The 21,714-nt window shown below is 38.0% G+C and overlaps 1 protein-coding gene across 1 annotated transcript in view; it reads right to left on the bottom strand.

Moving 5' to 3' along the window:
- LOC139708629 (electroneutral sodium bicarbonate exchanger 1-like) overlaps positions 1–21,714 on the bottom strand; it is a gene marked incomplete at its 3' end in the record, with an annotated part of 88,219 nt that overhangs the window by 9,345 nt on the left and 57,160 nt on the right. The window contains exons 3-8 of the mRNA XM_071620569.1: positions 17,759–18,034; positions 16,672–16,810; positions 16,037–16,197; positions 13,463–13,675; positions 12,533–12,687; positions 9,204–9,263 (exon numbers count right to left, since the gene is read on the bottom strand). Coding sequence (XP_071476670.1) covers positions 9,204–9,263; positions 12,533–12,687; positions 13,463–13,675; positions 16,037–16,197; positions 16,672–16,810; positions 17,759–18,034 — 1,004 coding nt within the window. The remainder of the gene's footprint in view (positions 1–9,203; positions 9,264–12,532; positions 12,688–13,462; positions 13,676–16,036; positions 16,198–16,671; positions 16,811–17,758; positions 18,035–21,714) is intronic.

The following is a 21,714-nucleotide window of genomic DNA, read 5'->3' as shown; positions in this document are numbered from 1 at the left end:
ATGGCTTTTGATAATTCACAAATGTACACACACAAACACAACCCTTTCATTAACACATTTTGGTCATCATATTCACATCAAATACCCGTATCCTTGACTTGTCACTGATGAGCATGTTTTATGTCTAAATCGAAAAAAAAAAGTATCATTTTAAAGTAAACTGATGTCTCCAGTAAATGACTTAAAAAAAAACAGGTTCTCTTCTTCATGTATTTCCTCTTGAAGATAATGTCAAAAGTTGGAGCTTCCTCCTTTGAAAAGAAGGAAGAGGGAGAAGAGTGACTGAATGAATTCCTGCTATAGTGAACAGACAGACCAACGAGGAGAACTGCAATACTCAGTGAATCTAAACACCATCATCATAAGACTTTCACACTTGATTAGTGGTTAGACACATCAAGTAGCCATAAAATATTTGGTTAATTGATGAAGCTTCAATTAAACTGAGACAGCTGCTCACACAGAAAGAAATAGCATGCACTCATCACACTGTTAAGTGTAAGAAAACACAACAATGTGTTAGTAAACCTCAAAGGAATGTCAAAGACTTGAACACAAATTTTCTTGGGCATTCATTATGTTGCTCTCTTTTTTCCATTTTCTGTGAAGGCACAATACACTCTGAATGCACCAAAGAAAGCACTCAGTTTGCTGTGACTTGATAAAGGTCTGCCAAGAAATACTTCTATATGTGCTGGTTTACAGACCCCTTCTTGTGCTTCTGTCACTCTTTTGAATCTTGATTCTTTTTTTTTTCTGTGCAATTCTGACTCGCTTGATTCATATCACAGTGTGCCAAGTGCACACTTTGACTGAACACAATGGTGTGTATATTGATCATACATGTACATTGAAGGAGAGAATTGCATGGAAGTGATATGAGAGGCTTCTCAAAGAAATATTACTAGAAAAATCTATAATTTCTCTAAATTACCTACATTGCACTAATGCTTACATGTACATAACAATTCATGCAACAACTTGTCTAGATAAGTAGAAGATCTCAACTGTCATTATAAGCGCAAATATTGCAGTTCCATGAACATGCTATGTGTGCTTTGGTGTACAGCCTTTTTTTAAATGATTTCTGTTGGTTCAACCTCCTCTCTTTCCCTCAAAACCAGCCCCCTCAATCAGCCCCTTCAACCAGCCCCCCTCAACCTACCCCCTTCAACCAGTCCCCCTCAATCTACCCCCTTCATCCGGAACCCCTCAACCAGCCCCTTCAACCGGACCCCCTCAACCAGCCCCCTCAACCAGTTTCCACCACACAAGTCATGCACATACATGTAAACAAAAATGGACAGTTACACGTTGTACCATACCATTTCATAATCACTTCGAAAACAAATGGGCACTAATACAATGTATGCTTGTGAGCATGTATAGAAGAACCTTTTGGCTCTCAATATAATAATATGCTAAAATTGTGCAGCCTTTAAGCCCCAGACCAAATTATACTGGATTTTTTTTACTTTACTGCATTAGTCCCAACTCTCACTTTAGAATGAGAAATACAGCATAGTAAAAACAGACTGATTTAAATAGATTACAACTTGGTACTCTTTCCTTTCTCCACTGTGAACAAATCTGGGACAGTGAGTCAGCCTATATGTACATGCCCGTATATAGGATATTAGGGTATTATTAGCTGATGCTTCAATGATATTTTTCTCATTCTTTCCCTTTATACAATGCTAGAAAGTAAAACAAAATAACTGCATAAATAACTTCTCATAAATGGAGAAACTCTGTACTTTCAAATTCAGCAGCTTTTGAATATCTCTAAATAAAATTTAGTGATGTTCTCTTTTACTGTATTTTCATTTTCTTTTATCTTTATCTATTTATTATTTATCTATTTATTCATTTTCTCTTTTTTTTTTTTTTTTTTTGGGGGGGGGGAAAACTTAATAAAAAAAAGACTAAAAAAAAAGAAGTGGTATCACCATTGATTGCATGGTTGTGAGCTACTTGCAAGTACCAGTGGTGCTGTGTACTGTAAAACATGATATATTCGCGGCACGAAATTTTCGCGAATTGGAGCCAACGGCCTTTTTCGCGGCAAGAAATTTTCGCGAATTGCCTCTTGCGTTTAATGCATATAATGTAGATAAGAAATTTCGGGTGCATTTTAATTTCACAAATCTTGGCGCTCGCAAAATTCGCGAAATTAAAATGCACGTGAACATTTCTTGTTTTACAGTATTCTTTATCTCTTCAGGCCAGATTCATTTCTAGGAATAGCTACTATAAATATATTTTCCCCCAAAAGGACCCCAGTGCTCCCAAATTCATTGTGATGAACACCAGACTCAGAACAGGGAGAAAGAGATGTACTTGATTTATTAGATAATTAAAAGAAAATGTGTTAAGAATTAAAGTAACATTGACAAGTGCAAATCATTTTCTGACAGGAATTAACAAATCCCAGAGGAAGGCAGTAGAGAGAATTTTAAAAAGACAGGATTATTTATCACGATCCACGCTGGTGCAGACAAGATCAGTGTCGGCACAGAAACACATACCTTGGAAAACTTCTTGCTCTTAAATGAGTTTGATCTACTATGATTGGCAAATTCATTCTATAAAACAAAACAATAACAAAATAACATGACATCAACAACCATGACAATCTCCACACAATCAAAACAGCTTAGGCCATCTCAGCACAAGTGTAAAATGGACATTTACCATAAATATCTAAGCAAAAAGCTGAGAAGCATAGCCAAGAACAGATTGAACGTCTCAATGAAACATTGACACACTCATAAATCACAATCTTTGCAATCAACAAAGCATATACAAGAATGTGAAGTAGAGACAATACAAAAATATTAAATGCAAATCAAAGCTGAAGCAATAGAAATATTTCACATGACATGCAGTAAACTCAAACAAATTGGAATGTTTGTTATTATTACTAGCAGTAATAAACAAGAGTGCAGCTGCATATTATTTTATTTCTCCTGCTTTGATGATACTGATAAGCACAGAAGAATCATAGTTGACAATTGTTGTGTACTGCATAAATCTTTGGATGATAGCGATGACAGAAATAAAGATGACATCTGTTGCCATGGAGATTTGACAGGCAAGGAAAATAGAACTTTCCAGCATGAGGATGCATCATCCATGACATTCCATACCTTTACTACATGAGTAACATTCCAAGATAACCACAGGCCCCTGACACTGTCTGATACAAATCAATATCACAAGCTGCATGATTTTTTTTTTTTTCTCTATTATCAAACACTGCGGAGAGATGACATGTTCAACAGCATATCAACATGAACATGTCATTCTATTTTTGTTATCATAAATCAAGGAATATGTGATAAATATGAATCATATTAGCCCCATTCACATGTGGCCAGAAACCAGGGATTAAATCCAGATTAAGACACAAGTATTTGTTTGTAAACATCTGTTCCCCTTCCCCTCAAAAAAAAAAAAAAAAAAAAAAAATAGAGCAAAACCCTGTTTTACCTACAGTTTTTTTTTTTTTTTTTTGATTGGAACCAAATGCATGATTGGATTTTCATATTACATCCATTTGGACAAAGAATGAGGTGCTTTTAAGTTATATTCACACAAATAGTGAGATTTAAATCAGAATAAAATGTGTATATACGGATGTACAAAGTCCCTCCACTATCAAAGAGAGAGTGGGGGGGGGGGGGGTGGTGGTGCTCAATTGCTGTTGGTTGAATTCCTGGTTATCTGGTTTGGTGTTCATGGGCTTGATCATGATAACTACAATACCAGCATGCTACCCAAGATAACTAGGCTTCAGAGGAAGTAGCACAGAAATGCAATTTACAGCCAGATACATGTATGAAGGAGAAGATGATACAAGAATAATGGACAGGCTAACAGCCAGCATGGAAACAGTCATGATGTCAATGGCATTGATGACAAGGATGATGATGATGATGATGATGATGATGATGATGACGATGATGAAGACGATGGCATGATTATATAATGGTCAAAATACGTCACGAAAAGAATGATTTGTTCAAAAATGATGAATTATATTATGACTGAGAAGAGTGGAAAACATAAACAATGCATATCAAAACATACACCAAACACATTTTGTATGTTGCCATAATACATGTATTTCAAACATCTTCTTATATGATGCTTGCACAAACATTTCCATGCAATATTATAAGTCAGTAAACATGAAAGCACAAGTTGTTACAACAACATGACACACAAATGGGACAATGATGAATTCTGGAGTACATGACAAACATGGTAATGAGAGGCCTATTATGTAACAGGCAGCGGACATTTAATCTCACACATTATGGTAATGTCACTATGGAAACACTGCCATGGCAACAAGTTAGTTTACAAGACGACACAACCCTGTACATCTTGAGAGAAGCCATACATGAGTTACTATTGTTAGATGTGAAGGTACAAATTGTCAGAGTCTCCTTTTTTGCAAAATTGATGGCAGCTGTAAAACATAATTGCAAGTACCATGGAATATGCTGAAAGCTGATTGGTTGTTACCATGGGAGATGCAATTGTTGAATCTTTTTTTTCTTAATATTAAAAAACCTTTCAATAGCATTTTGGTTCTTATGAAACAGAGATAAGGCAATGCTCTGGAGTAATCAAGTGTTGTGCATGCTGTATACCAGAATACATCCGCAACCCTGCATGAAGCAATGATGAAATGATGAATTTGCGGACAGTTTTAGCAGCTTTGTCATTTAGCAGCCATGTCAATCAACAGCCATGAATGTGACGTAAGTGAGCTCTGTTAACCATGGTGTCCTCTTTCATTTCCTAGTGATTATAACAGAACACTTTCTGGCCATTCATGAATGCACAGTTATAATCATCATGCATTCAGGAGTATCCCAAAACATTCTTTCATCTTAATATCCCTTTGACAAATGCTGATGATGTGAGAGAGGAAATATTAAATGAATTTGAAATGTTAATGGTGACAAAGTAAAGGAAGACAAAGGAAGACAAAGTCAGACAGATATGATATAATCAATCAAATTCCAACCGAGAGCGTGAGGCCTTGTAGATTCTGGGGAAGTGACATTCTTGCTTCGCTGAGCCTCTTCTGTGGACATGGAAAGAGTGCAACATGACAGGATGCCCAGGTGAGGGACAAGTGATAATAATCACATCAGACTTGAATTCAGGCTAGTACACAATTAGCACTGAAATCATGTCATGCAGAACTTCAAAAGTGCATATAACAAGAAAAACAAGGGGAGGGGGCACAGTTAATGTAACTGCAATATCTCTGAATATTCTAATGGCAGTATAGCTGATATGTTGCAATGCTTGAAGCTTTAATCAACTGTAAACACTCCAACAGCACCATGAATTAGACAAAACGTATGTCGGCATGGGAAACCTCACTTTGGTTATGTGTGCTTGAAGCTCTTTTTCAACTACAATGTAGCAGCAACACAGCAATGTTGTTGCTATACGTGCTTTTCCTTCTGTGATAGTACAAATTAATTTCTAACTATGCTCAATTTCTTATAAATATACCTATAAAGCATATGTGTTTACAGAATGTGGAGTATTAGTGAACTGTATATTGCAATATTTTGATGAAATACACAGTAATCTAAAACCATCAACAACAAATGAGTGCACAGGGCTTTATGTCTCAAACTTGAAGTAAGCAATGAATTTCATCAAAGAGAATGTATCTGCAAATTAGTCTACAGACATGAAATGAGTTTACGATTTACATCCATAAACCACACAATAAGGAAAAAAACCCTGCCCCCCCACAAAACAAAGGAAGAAGAATTTTCCCTTATGATGGTTTAATACATTGCATAACAAAAACTTTGCAGATTAATGTACAGGAATATGCTTTCTGTGTTTTGATTTTAATGAGGAAAAAGTGAAGGCATGTGATAGCACAACCATACATTTTCATTTATTCTTTTGTGTCTCCAGTACTCTAATATACGATAAATATTTGAATCTGCTGTAAAGAAAAGAAAAGAAAAAAGAAATCAAATAGCTCATGCACCTCTCATTAGAGGAAAAAGAAAAAGAAATTAACCATGAAAAATCTCCCATCCCGTCAAAAGACACAATTTTGGTCCCTGTATGAGGCTCCTGCACAAACAAACAAATCAGAATGTGGTCTGGATATGCAATTTCTACAAGAAGACCTCTTTCCTTTAATCGAGGTAAGATTTACTAACCTGTATAACACAATGTAACCTAACTTAATTTATTTGTGCAATCAGACTTTCAGTATAAGTAAGTGAGCCTTTTGCTGGGGAGGGGGGGGGGGGGGGAGGGGTGTAGGGCAGGAATAAGGGCAGGGAATATTGGGTATCCACATTGGGAGAGGAAAGTGACTCTAACATCATATCCAAGGGCCCGTTGCATAAAAGTTACAATTATGGTAACTTTGTCATCCAATGGTAACTTCCATGGAATTCTTGATTTTGATTGGCTGTTGAGCATTGTTGCCATGGTAGTTACCATTGGATGGCAAAGTTACCATAATTGTAACTTTTATGCAACGGGCCCCAGATGCAACACAAAGCATAGAATAGAAAAAACAAAACAAAAGTTTGGGGGGGGGGGTGGGAAAAGCAGAGCAACAACAACAACAACAACAACAACAACAACAACAACGACGACGACGACGACGACAATGACAAAACCATCAGCAAGTCAGCTGGTAATAAACAAAAGGTAACCAGTGAGGGGAAAATATCTTCTGAAACGAGAGAGGCCTTGTGCTCACCTTAGTATCACAAGTTCACTTTTCACACACTCTTGCAGGGTATTACCCAAGAAATAAATACTACAGGTGTAGCTAACTTTAAAGGGGAAGGCTAGTAACTGATCAGTGGGAATCAGTGGAAATGCTGGGAGATGATTGTTCCAATCCTTATGGGATTCATTCAAGAGTTCATTGTATATCTATTGTTGTGTGAAAATGATTTGCTTCAGAATGCGGTCTCATATTCAAGTAATGTGCAGTTTAATGCTTCCAGGTTAGCGTCCCTGGTCAGTGACGGAGCATTAATCTGCACATTACTTGAATATGAGACCGTTCTGAAGTAAATCATTTTCACACAACAATAGATATACAATGTACTCTTGAATGAATCCCATAAGGATTGGAACAATCATCTCCCAGCATTTCCACTGATTCCCACTGATCAGTTACTAGCCTTCCCCTTTAATAGGGAGCTTTGGGGACCTCCAGGAGGTTACAGTGACAATATGTCTTCTATCATATTGGCAATAACACTATCAATCTTGTGAAGAAATCAACCTTTAGTTGCTGTTGTCATTGTTTTGTTTTTTTTTTTTATAAAGGAGATCAAAAATGTGTAAACTGGGCCCTAATCTCATTCAGGCTTCGAACCCTGGATCTGCCATAAAGAAACTTGAAAATATATTTAATAACTACTGTACATTGTATGTCTTCAGAACATTTTTTGGTTTTGTAGAAGAAAATATGTAAAGATTCTCTAATTTGGGGTTCTGGGTCCCATGTGGGGCATGGTGCAAATTTGTGCAAACATACATTCTATCACTTAAAGTGAAAACATATGCCATGTTTGGTGAAAATTGAACATGTGTTTTTAAGAAAATGAAAATGAGAAAATTGAACCCAAACTTGGTTCCAGCCCCCCTCCCCTCCTCCCCTGATCCATCATACACAAACTTGAAACTGCAGTCACCAATTTAATTACTCTACAATAGTGCTAACAAATCTCTATCACTTTTGGTTCTAGAGAAGAAGATCTGTTAAGATTCCCTAAAATGGGGGAAGGAACATGGTGCCCATTTGAACAAGATCTTGTCACCATTGGAATGCTACTTGCCAAATTGGGTAAAAGTCTGTCACTGGGTTTTCAAGGAGAAAAACTGAAAATGTAAAAAGTTTGCACATGACGGACAGCAGACAATGAATGATTGTAATGGCTCAATGGAGCCTTTGGCTCGGGAGAGCTTAAAAAGGAGAGAGTGTGATACAAGTAAAACTGTGATCCAAGAGTCATGTTAGTTTTATAAGAAGACTTTAAGCTTGCAAGACCTAATGAAACCATAGTTTGGATAGTGTAGCATCGATGATAAACTCTTTGCCTCTTAATTGTTGTAAACTCATTCCAAACTCAATATCAAGATACCAAGGAGGATGACATCAATACAAACAAACAAACAAACAAACAAACAAACAAACACACAAACACACACACACACACACACCTGAACCTCAAATAAATGATTTCTTTTATGTGGCTACAGTTGTTTCAGTTAATTGGCTATGCTGCATTATTGGCTACGTGCTGTTTTTCTCTCACCAGAAAATACATACAGGTGTATAATTTGTGATCAGCTGGGATGGAAATTTGCATTCTACAGATTCGAGAAGACAATGTAGTAATGTTCTGACGGTGATCCTTAACCTCAAGGATAGCTATCTTCGAGGATAGGCTTGGAGTTAAGCATAGTGTAGACACACTCATTGATACATTGGTGTAGCTAACTTGAAGATAGCTATCCACAAGATAATTTAGGGTTAGTGCTCTATAAACGAGCCGTGGGGCTCCCCACTCGTAGTTTGGCATTGAGCAGACAGAACTTGTTGATAGGAACCTGTAGATAAGTAAAGTTACAGGGGGCAGTGAGCCTCTCCTTGAGGATAGCTACCTTTGAGGAAAAGCTTCGTTGTGTAAGCTCACATCATTGTTTGGGAGGCCAGAGCTTATCGTCAAAATAGATATACTCGAGGTTAAGGATCACTGTCTCAAGGTATATAATGTCACTATCATAACTCTACACCTGAGTAACAGACATTCCTGGATTGAGGGATACACTCAACACAAACACCAGCAGGAACAATACTAACAATGACAAACAAAAGCATCTAGGTTGTTTTGGGTGGGGAGGGACCAGCAAAAGCAAAAAAAGATTAATGTATGAATATTCAATAAATATATGATTGAATAAATGAATATGAAAGTGCAATCCATAGCTTAAAAAGAAAATGAGATCAATGATAAAAAATCAGAATCTATTTAATGCCTTGCTTCTTTCCCCTGCAGTGACGTGAGCCAAGAAGTTTTCAAGATTCCTCCTCAAAACAAAGAGGGGAAAAAAAAAGGAGGAAGAACAAAACAGCAATAAAAAAAAAAAAGAGAACAAAGAAAGTAGTATCCAACCGATAGACTTAATCCTTGGAGGTTGTGAGGAATGGAGAGCCGGGCATCGCTGAACCTTTTCTGTGAGAAGAAAGAGTAAGAAACAGAGGACACATCTAGAATACACATATACATACACAAACATTCAGGGGATACAATACGTGTATGGGTGTACCTTCACAAGGGACGCACATACCACTTGACAGTAAAGATACAAAAAACAAAACACAAACAAAAACTGCTGCTCTGCTGAACTACTGGATACGGCAAATATTTCACGAGGTTTTTGTTTTCGCGAATTTAAAGACACATGTAAATATTGACTCTGGTGTAACATGCACATATACATTTTTCTGTTCAGCGCTGTAATCCACGATTGCAAATTTAACCACTCCCGAAATAGATGAGCAAAATACTTTGAGATTTTGGATCTAAAATATTAAAATATGTAGGGGGGGGGGGCACTGCACCATTCTATTGAAATGGATGGTTTCAAATCTAATGTATTATAGCAACTATGAAAGGGTTAAAAAAATGCACTGAATGGATGCAATTTGTACAGTAAATTAACATGTGTTTTGCCTGATAAACAAGCAATGATATTTCTAGATTCTTGTCAAAAGCAATTTAACCCTTCAGCAGAGCAACATTTTTTTTCCTTCAGTTTCTAGCACTTTACAACAGACAACACACAGAGAGGAGAATTAATGCTCAGTATAAGTGAGTGCTACATTCCAATGGATGTGTTCTGATCAATTAATATGTGACCAAGTAATTATATGCATACACTTGCAAGAACATACTGGGTTCATACATTTGTACAAAATTCAATTTGATACAGTGAAATAGGACTAATGTGAAAGAGGATTAAATATGTTTTACAACACAAGCAAAACATTGTATTATAACTATACTATAACTATAAAAGCACGTTGAATACTCAGACTAGAGATCTTGTGAAGCTAGATGAGCCAATGTATTCTGATTATGTACATATATGTACATGGGTACACCTATATTTGTACATGCATGTACATTGTACATACAGCTGTACATGTACATGTATACATATAATTTCATAAAGATATAATGCCCTTTAAGTGATGTGTTTGCTATCTAGATATGCAACAAAAACAAACACATGGTTGGGCCAACCAGCATAAAAGGTGCACATCTCTGTGAAACGCAGAGAATAAACCCACCAGCTCTGCAGAATTCATATCAACAATAAAAATGCCAGGTATATTTACGCACGGACAATTTCCAGGAATTTGCATGCACCTATAATACAATAGCTGAAATGTAATCATAGAGTGACATGAACTGTAAAGGAGAGTCTAAAGGTATCTAAACACATACCTTCTTCATTCACACACACAAATAGAATGACCCTGAAAACTTGTTGTCTCCAGACTATCGTAACCCTCACAGCCTTATTATATTGGACACCTGTAGGGCCTGTTGCATAAAACTTTTCACATGAGAAACACTCTTTTATAAGAACTAAATAATCAGGTTAATATGATTCTCCCATTGACCATAATGTAGGGAAATATCTTGTTTACAAGGAATTCAAGTTTGTTTTGCTTTTGGCTTTTTTTTTTCTGCAAATACTTTTCAAGCAATTGGACTAAGATTACAGTAGGTAATGGATTAACTTCATCTAATTTCAAATAAAGTGTTATTTTTCAGCATCTTTCACAGCATAAATATCCATTTCCAAAGTATGTGTGCAAAAGAGACTATTTTTATTCCAACATGAACCTTCTTTAATAGAAATGAATATCTATTCATATGATCTAAAGATGACAGACCAACCCCACCCTCGATCCCTATTTAATTATGTACATGACGCAGTGCAAACATAAACTATATCAGATGGGTTACCTCTACACTCAACTCCAGGCTTAACATATACAATTTTTTCCAGGCATGCTCAACTTTGGCAAGAAGTCAAGCTGACATGATGCCAGAATCCTAAAGTAGGGCATCAAATTTAGGAACATGATTCACTGCCTCATTTCCACCTCTCTCCCTCTTACATCTCAAATTTGGCCACATTTCTAAACCCTGAGCAACATGACAGCAATGCTAAAACTTATTTTTGTATTGGGCAAGAAATTATTGGATTTCAACAACTAGTGATGGAGATTATTGCAACACCCAATCTCCAGATCTACAAGTCATGTCAAAGTTTGCTCTCACTAGACCAGTGACGAAAACTTAACAGAATGATGATCTGTTTCTGGATAACATATGTACAAAAAATCACAACTTTTTAAACAGATTGTCCAATTTTCCCTGAACTTTGCTGCTGGGTTCTACTTATGACGCTGCACTCACTTAATCCACATGTAAACTTTGGTTTTATTCCCCTTAATCATGTTAACCCTGCAGCTTTTAGTATTACTATTACAATGTATATTAGGGTTCAAATATCTAAGATACATTGTATCATGAATATGCCAGTACCAATTCTAACACATTAATACCATTACACGAAAAATGCAACAATTCATGATTTACCAAGAAATTACTTAACACAACCTATAGGCTGAGTGGTGCATATTATAATCTGTGCATGAATATGGGATGTTCTAATTTAGTTTAATAGTTTTTGTTGTAAACTGTTATTCATAATGCAAAGAACAAGTTTTTCCCATTGCTGGTAAGATGTAATGTGAGGTATACATGTAAAAAATCTAAGTGATCTAATGATCTGGTTCTACCAGTTTTATTCAAAACAAAGTCTCTCCAAGGTAAAGGAGACTTCCATGTTTGTCTCCATGCATTTAGAAGATGGATCAGAGTAATCAAGAGTGTTTAACATGCAACAGTGGAGACAAAATTTCCTTTAAGAGTAATAACTAATTGTTAGAAACACTTGGACATAACAGAAATAGAGTGACAAAAATATTAAGAAAGGATGTGATTAAATCAATGAATGAGACAATACACACAAAGACATACTATGACTCAGCAGGGACATTCCACACTTTACTTCTTGTCTCACAGTTTGTTACCTTGCTCTCTGCATAACAATCCATTCTGCTTGCTTAGCCTTGCATTCAGTCTGATGCTCTGATTTACTTAATCCATTAACACAACAACAAGAAAAGAGAACTCACTATTGCAAACCACAAATACCTGCATACAGCGTATCAGGTTATGTTTTCTTCTGAACTCTACATAGCCAATAAATCTAAATTCAGAAGAAGGCGAACATACACTTTTGTATGCACATGCCTTGTTAGAGATAAATTCTGAGAAAACATTCTTGCCATTTCAAGGTAAACCTAGGGATGAGGGAATGATGCTGAGGTCCAGCATGGGTTGCTATGGTAACCTACCTTCAGACTGTGCTGGCTGGACACCTTGGGTAGGCTGCCTGAGGTGTCATTTTTAGTCATTGGCTCTGCCTGGTTCTGGACTGTCAGTGAGCTGCCGGCACTGCCTGAAGTATTCTGCATGTTTGGAGATGAGCCGTGGGAAGCAAGATTGGCAGCTGAAGACAGGCAGATACAGAGAGAGAGAGAGAGAGAATTAGATCTTTAGACAATTCTATGATTTGACACAAAAATAGAATAATAATGATCATGTCAGCAGAAACATGATTCAAGTCAATTCAATTCAATTACATGTATATTTCACATTTCTTTAAAAAATCTATATAAACACATGCACTAAAAAGAAGACAAAGGAGGATAACTAAGCAATGACGAAACACTAACAGTACCAGGGATTCTTACCCCGTAAATTAGAGAATAGTAGAATAGTAAAGACACTTTAAATGAAGTGGATTCCAGGGAATGACAAAGGCCCTTGGCCTATCAGAGGTTAAACCCTTAAGGACTGCATCTAACATATTCATATCATATCAACATCTTTGTGTACAGAGCGGTCTAAAAGTCTTTAGGTTGGCAAAACCTTACGGAGTATCACATCCTCCACACTTCTGTTTATTGTGAATTTAAATGTGCAATGTTTTGGGGGTTTTTTCTGTCCGTCTAATTTCAGGCAAATCAAAAATATTTCTGCTTTGACTTTGGCCTTTGAATTCCAATACTCACTTCAAGGTACACATTCTTCTGCAAGTACTTTTATTTTGTGTGTGTGAGTTTCAGTAGTCAGCATGACGTTGTATCCTTGTACAAGTTGTTTACTCTCTACAGGAAATACAAAATAAGGTCTTCCGTATCCAGAGAAGAAGAATTCTGAGATGTGATTTAAACTGGAAACAAAAAGGAATGTGAAAAGGAGTGCGTGAAGGGGGTCATTACCCTGTTCCATGCTCTGGTTGTGGGAGCCTCCCGTGGAAAGGCTGCGTCCGATGTCAGTCAAGGAGCGAATCATTGGCAGGAGGCTGCTGCCACGCTTGTCTCGGTGTTTCTTGTGGCTCTGGTGATGGTGTTTGCGGAGAAGGGCTTCCCGCACCTGTTCCCGCTTATCTTCCTCCAACTGGTTGGACATGATAAGCTTGTCCAGGACCAGGTCTAGTTGGACACAGGACCAGGAATAATGACTTGAGTGACCACAACATGACTGGCAATGCTTACTTTATAAACTGGTGCTGTGGGTGTTATTGGGTGATTGGACTATTTCCACATTAAAGCTAAATGGACTCACTGTACTGGAGGATGACATCTGATCTGGTCAACATACATGTATTTTAACATGTTTGATCCATGCCTACAAAGCAACACTGGTACCGTACTGCTGCTGGATGATTGCTGCTGACATTAGATACTACAGAATAGTCAAAAATAACTTACATACATGTATGACAAGGTGTGACAGTGACAAAGAAACTAAAAGACTTTACAGTATATCAAACTGATTGCAAGAAAAATGCAAGCTTCTGAAAACACAAAGATTATTTCTTGGAGATATGGAAATTGTATCTTTCTACATGTTCTGGGAAAAAGAAAAAAGAAATTTTACATGTTTCATGCACCACATGGCTAGCCAGCAGTTGATAAACAGTCTTCCCCATTCTCTAAACTCAATGATTTACACATATCTGCCATTTAGAGGTAATTGACATGGTGCTATCATAATGCTGTGTTTACAGAGCATGTTATCGTGCTGACTCAAACATCTTGCGACCCCCTTGAAGGTTCTAAAAATAAAACAAGAGGGTATGCTGTCAAATGTGAATACAGTGCATAACTTGCTCATTGAATTACACAAACGACACAGCATCAGATGTCAATGGTACAACATCAGATGTCAATGGTACAGTATTTTCAAGCAGTGGTCTGGAGAGGGTGAAGCCACCTACTTATAATAACCTGAGCTTATCCTTTGATGAGCACTTCATTGTCACTCACATTATTCTATCATCTGTTTATTAATACTGCCTGTCATCAGAAGGCAGATAATACTTATTAAGATCATAATGTGACTTTATAAAATGGTCTCACTTTACAGTGAACTTGCATGTCATATCATAAATGTACAAGCTTCTATTCACTTTTTGGTATGAATCCTCCATCTCATTAACAAAGAAAGGGAAATAAAGGCATGCCCAGAAATTCAACTGTCTACAGCTCATCTTTTAGCATTAATGAAGTCTGCCTCCTGTTACCGCTGTCATTACCATGGCAACATGTGCATCACATCCTCATTCCAACATCATCTCTCTTTAGGTGCTAAATTGGTCCCATTCATATCACACCACTGTTGATTATAAATATCTATCAGTCATTAAAGGACTTTCTAATGGAGCCATTCAGTTGCAATTCATTTGCAATGTAGGAATGATGTTTAAAGGCCCTGTAGCATGGAGATACCATAGAGTGGGAAAGCTGGCCCTGCTTAAATTAAAAATCACCATTATAGATTTTGTACAACTTTATTGGATCTCAATGTCTAAGTACAAACGCGACTGAAGGATCTCAACTAGAGTCGACTGTTACCAATGAGCATATGTTTGCATACGTTTCAATGCACACAGTTGCTGATGGGCGCTATTCATGGTTTTTTATTGTACCCTGGAGGACAGTGAATAAAGATACAAATTCAATCTAACCATCAATGTTTTTCCACACTACTGGGCCTTCAAAACTAGGCAAAATAATTCAAAAAGTCAAATCTGCAGAAAATTTGAAGCGACTTGTGTTTTCAAATTGCATTTACATCAGTTGAAGAAATATGCACGATATACATTGTAGATATCTTGTCAGATATTGCCTCTTATGCTATATTTATATGCCTCAACATCCTTACAATGCTCTTCATTTCTACATTACTGTACAAACTTTCAGTCCTTTTATCAACCGAGTTGTAAATTATTTTCAAAATCACTGTTTCAAATTTCACATCAGCCTTGCCATGTCTTCTTGCCCTTTGAGCATTGTGTTTATCAGCTAAAGCAGCCACTTCAAAATATCATCTTACAAAGCCCACTTCGCACCGTAAACATCAGTCTGACACAACTTCATTGCAATTCATGTTGTATTATTTTTCCTTCCGCAGGCCTACTTTCTCCACATTCTGCTGACATGATGCTGACAATCGATGAATGTTTCTATGCTCTGCACAAATTCTATACCTTTAATACTTTTGCACAGACCATTTCACATAAACAAAACATTCTGTCACTTAAACTTCATTCCCCTCTCATGCCTGAAATTCTCCATCACTCATACCTATGTACATGATATCAGCACAGCTCCATACCTCTACAAGTTGAAAAGCAAAATTAGGATGGCAACACTACTACCAATTCTAAAATACTCCTATCACAGCAAATATTAGCCTAATGCACATTTCATCGCCTCCCTTTCTTATTATCATACAAATTAGATATATCTCTCTCTACCATCCCCTCTCCCTATTCCTGACAAACCCACCTGCTATCTGAACAATGTCATCTGCCTCCATGTCCAGACACACAGTGCCATTGAGGAGGCAGTTCCTCAGTTCAAACAGACTGTGCAGTGGGAGCGTTGCCACATGGGGTTTACTCCACCTGTCTGCATCAACATCCACATCCTCCTCGTACTTTATCCACCTGAAGGATGTAAAATGCATACAGAGGATGAAGACAGCTCATGAACTACAGCTGTATAAATAAATCATAGCTAAATGCAATATTCCAAACCACCTTGGACATTTGGGGTTGTGGGAGTGAACCATCAGGACTATACGATCCTAGAAAGAATTTATGCCAAAAGCCCTGAAAGACACCACCATACCCTCATTTCAGTCAGCAGGCAGGAAGCATTAGAAAAAACCAAAAAACAAACAAACAAACAAACAAACAAACAAACAAACAAACAAACAAAACTCTTTCAAACTGTTTATACATGACATTTCACATGAGTGAGGCTTTGGATAAACTTATATGAAAAAGTATGACTAAATAGTAAATTTTCTCCCCACACCCTCCCTTCATCAAGAATAGTATTTCTGGATAATGCCAGACTTTGAATCCTCAAACTGCAAGATTGAGTATCCAGTGTTATCAACCACTGGACCAACCCACCTTGCCATCTCCTTCCACTCCAACTCCTCACCATCTGACCCATAGCAGAGCTCCTCCATCTCAGTGAAGATCTCGTGGGACTCATGTCCCTCCTCCGCTTCATCCCCCAGGATGAACTTTACTCTCTGGGATGCTTGGTCTGTATGAGAGAATAACACTGACTACTGACTAAAATTCATCAGATGACTAAACCATCACCAGCACCTGGACATATGTTTTTTCATTGTTATTGTCACATGTATATGTATGCTGGTCTATATGCCAAGGCATATAACAGATTTATTGACTCTTCTGTTGTAATTTCTTTTTACACTGTACAGTCTGTATTTGAAGCATACCTACATAGTAGGATGCATTTGACACATATCCAATGACTTCCTCTTCCCTTATATTTCATCTTTCCCCTTCTAACGATGTCCGAACATCTTACTTGATTCTCACTCTATTCTTCCTTACCACTCTCTCTGTTCCTTTCTCTACCATCTCCACTAGTGCAACTTCAACTTCTAGCCCATTATTGTCCCCCACTCCTCACTTTTTGCCCTCCTTACAACCCCCATATGTTGCTTCCCTCTTCAATTCTCCTCTTTCTAGGCTCTTCTGCCAAACAACGATCACGTTAAGGACTACATTCACATGGTGTCACCGCAACTCTTTCTCCCTGAGAGTCATTTACGAGTCATTTACTTCACTATGCAAACCTTCAAACAACACATTCCAATGACTATGTCATGAATTGCTTGCAATTAACCAACAGATGGTCAATCGATTATTAAAGTAACTAATTTCCCATAGGAAAATTGCCATCATTCTGTCATACACATCACATACGATTTAAAGTCACAATGTACACTGATCAGAAAGCAAGCCTAGTTTAAACCACTTATCATCTTCAAATCATATAACAGCAGTTACTGTAGCAATCATTACCTACAGTCTGAATATCACAGAAATGGGATCACTGCCACTTGAAAGGACAGATCTTGTGAAAATGAAATGCATTTTAAGGAGGCTGATGGATAACTTTTTTTTTGAAGCTGATATCAAATATCAGCTCAGGTGGAAATTCAAGGGAGGGGAAAAATACCTTGTTTATCAAGAAGAAGTGCATCAGCGCTGGCATTGGGGTCAGAGTTGGGGGAGTAGGCATCCCCTGTGGCATTGGTATTGTTTGCTGTGCTACCATTAGCCCCATTTTTATTCTTGGAGCGACTCTTGTTGCGGTGCTTGTGGTGACCATGACCATGACCATGACCATGTCCATGACCATGGCTGTGGTGGTGGTGGTGGTGTTTCTTTTGTGATGAAGGCATCTGTTCCTCATTGAGGGGAACATGGACGCCGACATAGATGGCACGATGTCCTGTGGATAAAGACATTAGAAATATTGTTAAATGCAATGTATTATTATTATTATCATCATTAAAAGTAGAGAAAGAGAAAGGTGAGCCACATAATGTGCTAACCTACAGCATCATTCAGCTACATCCTTCCAACAGATGATGAAATCCCTATACAAGTTTTTGCTTGGTAGCATTACATCCCACATTCTGTATTTTATGTTATTAAGGTTTCCTGACTAGGAGAACTCCCAGAGAAGATGTCAGATGAAAACAAGCATTCTTATTTTTTTATATGAAGGGGGGGGGGGGGTTCATATGAGAGTGAGAGTGTGAGAGTGAGACCCCTGTTTAAATTTCCATGGTAGTCCAGCATGAGGTCAACATACGTTTCATAAGTTTTGACATACAGTGGGCATGCGTTTCTCCTTGAGAGTGTACATACAAAATGTACATGTGCACTCTGCTACAAACAGAGCAGGTTACTGGAAGCGTGTGCTTTGTTCATGCCGAGACTGTTTAAAGTCCCCTTGTCTGGGGTAAACATGGCACAACCTTTCGAGGTTGTGCCAGACTAATGCTAGCTGTCTAAAACGACATCCACACCAGACTCACTCCAGACTGGTGTTTTGTGCTGTGACCATTTAGAGTCCCCACCGTCTGACGTAAACACGGCACAACCTCTGGAGGTTGTGCCCTGTTTGGGGGGACTCTAAATGGGGAATAACATACACCCTGTGTTCACATTGATCCCCGCAGGAAAATTCCCGCACTGCAAGATTTTCCCCTCTATATAGTGTGGATGCTCAATGGGACTTGTCTCCCCCCCTCCCCACCCCACCCCCGTGAAGCAAGTCAGGTCCTGGGATAACCAGCTGTATTCATCAAATTTGTGCATGTGTGAAGTCTGTTTTCAAGTGACACGGCTTGCCCCAAGCCCCGACTGCCCACGCAGTTCGGGGACAGTCGAGATAGCAGCACTGTGGACGGTCAGTCGTTAAAAAAAGAATAAGATCTCTGGTGACTGTCCCGCCACACGGTGTCTAATGTGAATGCAGGAACAAAATTCTGTAATTGATTTAGGAACTGTCTGAACTGGGACTTATTGGTCAGCGCCCAAATATTTCATACAGCAGAATAGTCTCATGCACCAATTTGTAGATTACTTCATATGCATCTACTCATCCTACTACAGACAAGAGAGATTTTTAAAAAAGACAGCAGAGACTCCAACCCAAAGCACCTTCTGATCCGGAGAGCCTCCCGCCTGAAACCCCTAGCAAACGGGAGACTCCAAGCTGATGTGTGCGAAGCGCCAAGTTCCTAGGGTTCTAGATGCTCTCTGGTGCTATCTAAGGCTTATTTTGTCAACATACAATAGCAATAAGTAAGAAATCCTTTCCAACGGGAGACACACAGCCAGAGCAGGAGAAATTAAATCTCAAGCGGGAGAATGGGAGATTTTGCAAAAATGGGTTTGCGGTGGGAGATCTCCCGTCAAAAACGGGAGAGTTGGAGTCTCTGAGACAGGTAAGTTCAGTGATGGTCAAAAAGAATTGAGGACTACTGCAACCCTTTGGTGAAGACAGACAAACAAAATATGGGAGAGTCTACTTAACTTTTACTGGCTATCCAAATCCATACATGTAATTATATTCACTATAAGTTTTATCCTGCAGTTTGTACAGCATTTCATGACTTGCCAGCTCTGGATCACAATGTACTGTGACAGTGATGCCAGGGTAACAAGAATAAACACAAATTCCTGTGATGTTTTTCCCCCTGCCTAAAAAGGAAAGAGTATCACATTTCTGTTTTTGACAGTATGATGAGGAGTAACTCTACAGGAGCCAGACAGCATCAATAGCACAGTAAGGTTCAAGGGTTTGATCAAATTATATCCTCAGGAGGAGATTTTTTAATCAATACCACTGGACTGATCATGCCTTTTTTTCTCCCCTTCTTTCCCATATGGTTCAATGTTGTTACAGCTTGGTGCTTGTGGCTAAATATTAAAGCTGACAGGAAGAATAATGAAATAAAGGTTATTCCTTCTCAAACTCTATTTTATTCAAGAACACATTTTCCCCGTAACTATTTAAATCCTTCTGTTTTCTGACTCTCCTTCTCTTTCTTTCTCTACATTATCCTCTCCCTCCTCTGCTTCTCCATCTATTCTGTCTATGTATGCGTGATGTTATTTCTCGCTATCTTGCTATTTTGCATGTTATTAAACTTCTATCCCATCTTATTTTCATTCTATATAGCAGTTTCTTTCAATCTTTAAGGTCCATTCACTCTCTACAACATCTCATGGCTGCTTTGGGCTTTTTAATCTAAATTCCATCTCAAAAGATCACTTCTCTTTGATCATGATTCACAGAAAGAGTGCAAAGAGTGCAGGGGTGCAAGTAATGAGGCAATGCAAAAGAACATTGTTAGAAGCAGAAATGTAGCACCATAGTATTTTCTATAAGCTATAGAATGGGTAGTGAAAATCCTGCAATCTCATTGGTCAAAAGCTTTGTGTTGATTTTTACTGGCCGCATGCTGCCTCACAGTGGTGAACATGTTATAGGGCACTTGTAGCAAGAGCACGCACACTTGTAGCAAAGGTTCATACACTATCAACCCATTGAAGACAGTTTGATTTTGCTACAACACGCATTTTCCATAGACACCTGCCCGAGTATACTCGGGACTCGTCCTCAACGGGTTAAGCAAGTGTTCGCGCGCTCAGTAAGAAATGCCTACATTGTAGATCGGCTAAAAAACATGCATCCAGTATTATTTACTGGATGCATGGTTTTTGGGCTTTCATCTACACGGCAAGCCAAGAGGAAAATGCATCCAGCAAATTTGCCATCAGGTGACACGATCAAAATATGGATTTCTGGCAAGAAAATTGCCCCCATTCCATAACAGAGATGACGCACAGTGTCTTTTCATGCATCAGTTGGAATAGTTTGCATGCGGTAACTACATGTACAATGTACATGGAATTTAGCCTAATGGTACACAATGTACTTTTTTGCCACTTTTTTGCCACGTTTTATCAAAAACTACTGTGGTAGACATAGTAATGTGAAATAATTTCAAGATGTTATACATTAGAATGCTTAGATTGCTAAGAGCTAACGTCTATCCCCAAAAAATGCTTGATCAAACTGCAATGTATTTCTAAGCAGACAAAAAAGATGAAGCTTGATATATATTTACATATCCGATATTCTCTTCACCCAAACTTAATCCTGAGAGAGCTTAAGACCAACAGTACATCTCTTGCTGATAATCCATGACCGCTCAGATTGTGAAAGGCAATGGATATACAGTACATCATCAGATAAAATCCTTAGAGGCATTAATGCTACATTTAAGCATTTTAGAGTTAACAGCACACTTGAAATTTGTGACATGATTTTTAGACATGGACAGCAATGAATTACATCAGAGGGTTTGATACTGTATGCAGAAGAGAATTGGGATTTTGAAGCTCCATACTGGAAAAATACAATTTATGTATCACATGTTAGAAATGTTGCGGTAAAACCCTTGCCCTTTTCAGCAGTCCCCTAACTTGTAATAAATCTGACTCGGCCTCAAATCTTTGGCAGACTTCATTTGATGTGTCCAGACAACTCACAGACCAATCTATCACAAAATGCACACACACACACACACACATACGCACACATGCACACAC

The sequence above is a fragment of the Diadema antillarum genome, unplaced genomic scaffold, assembly GCF_040938485.1.
Source record: "Diadema antillarum isolate AM-2024a unplaced genomic scaffold, OU_Dant_1.0 seq00001357_RagTag, whole genome shotgun sequence".
Classification (NCBI taxonomy): Eukaryota; Metazoa; Echinodermata; class Echinoidea; order Diadematoida; family Diadematidae; genus Diadema; species Diadema antillarum.
The sequence above is the reverse complement of the archived record's forward strand: the minus strand, read 5'-3'. Positions and strand labels throughout refer to the sequence as shown.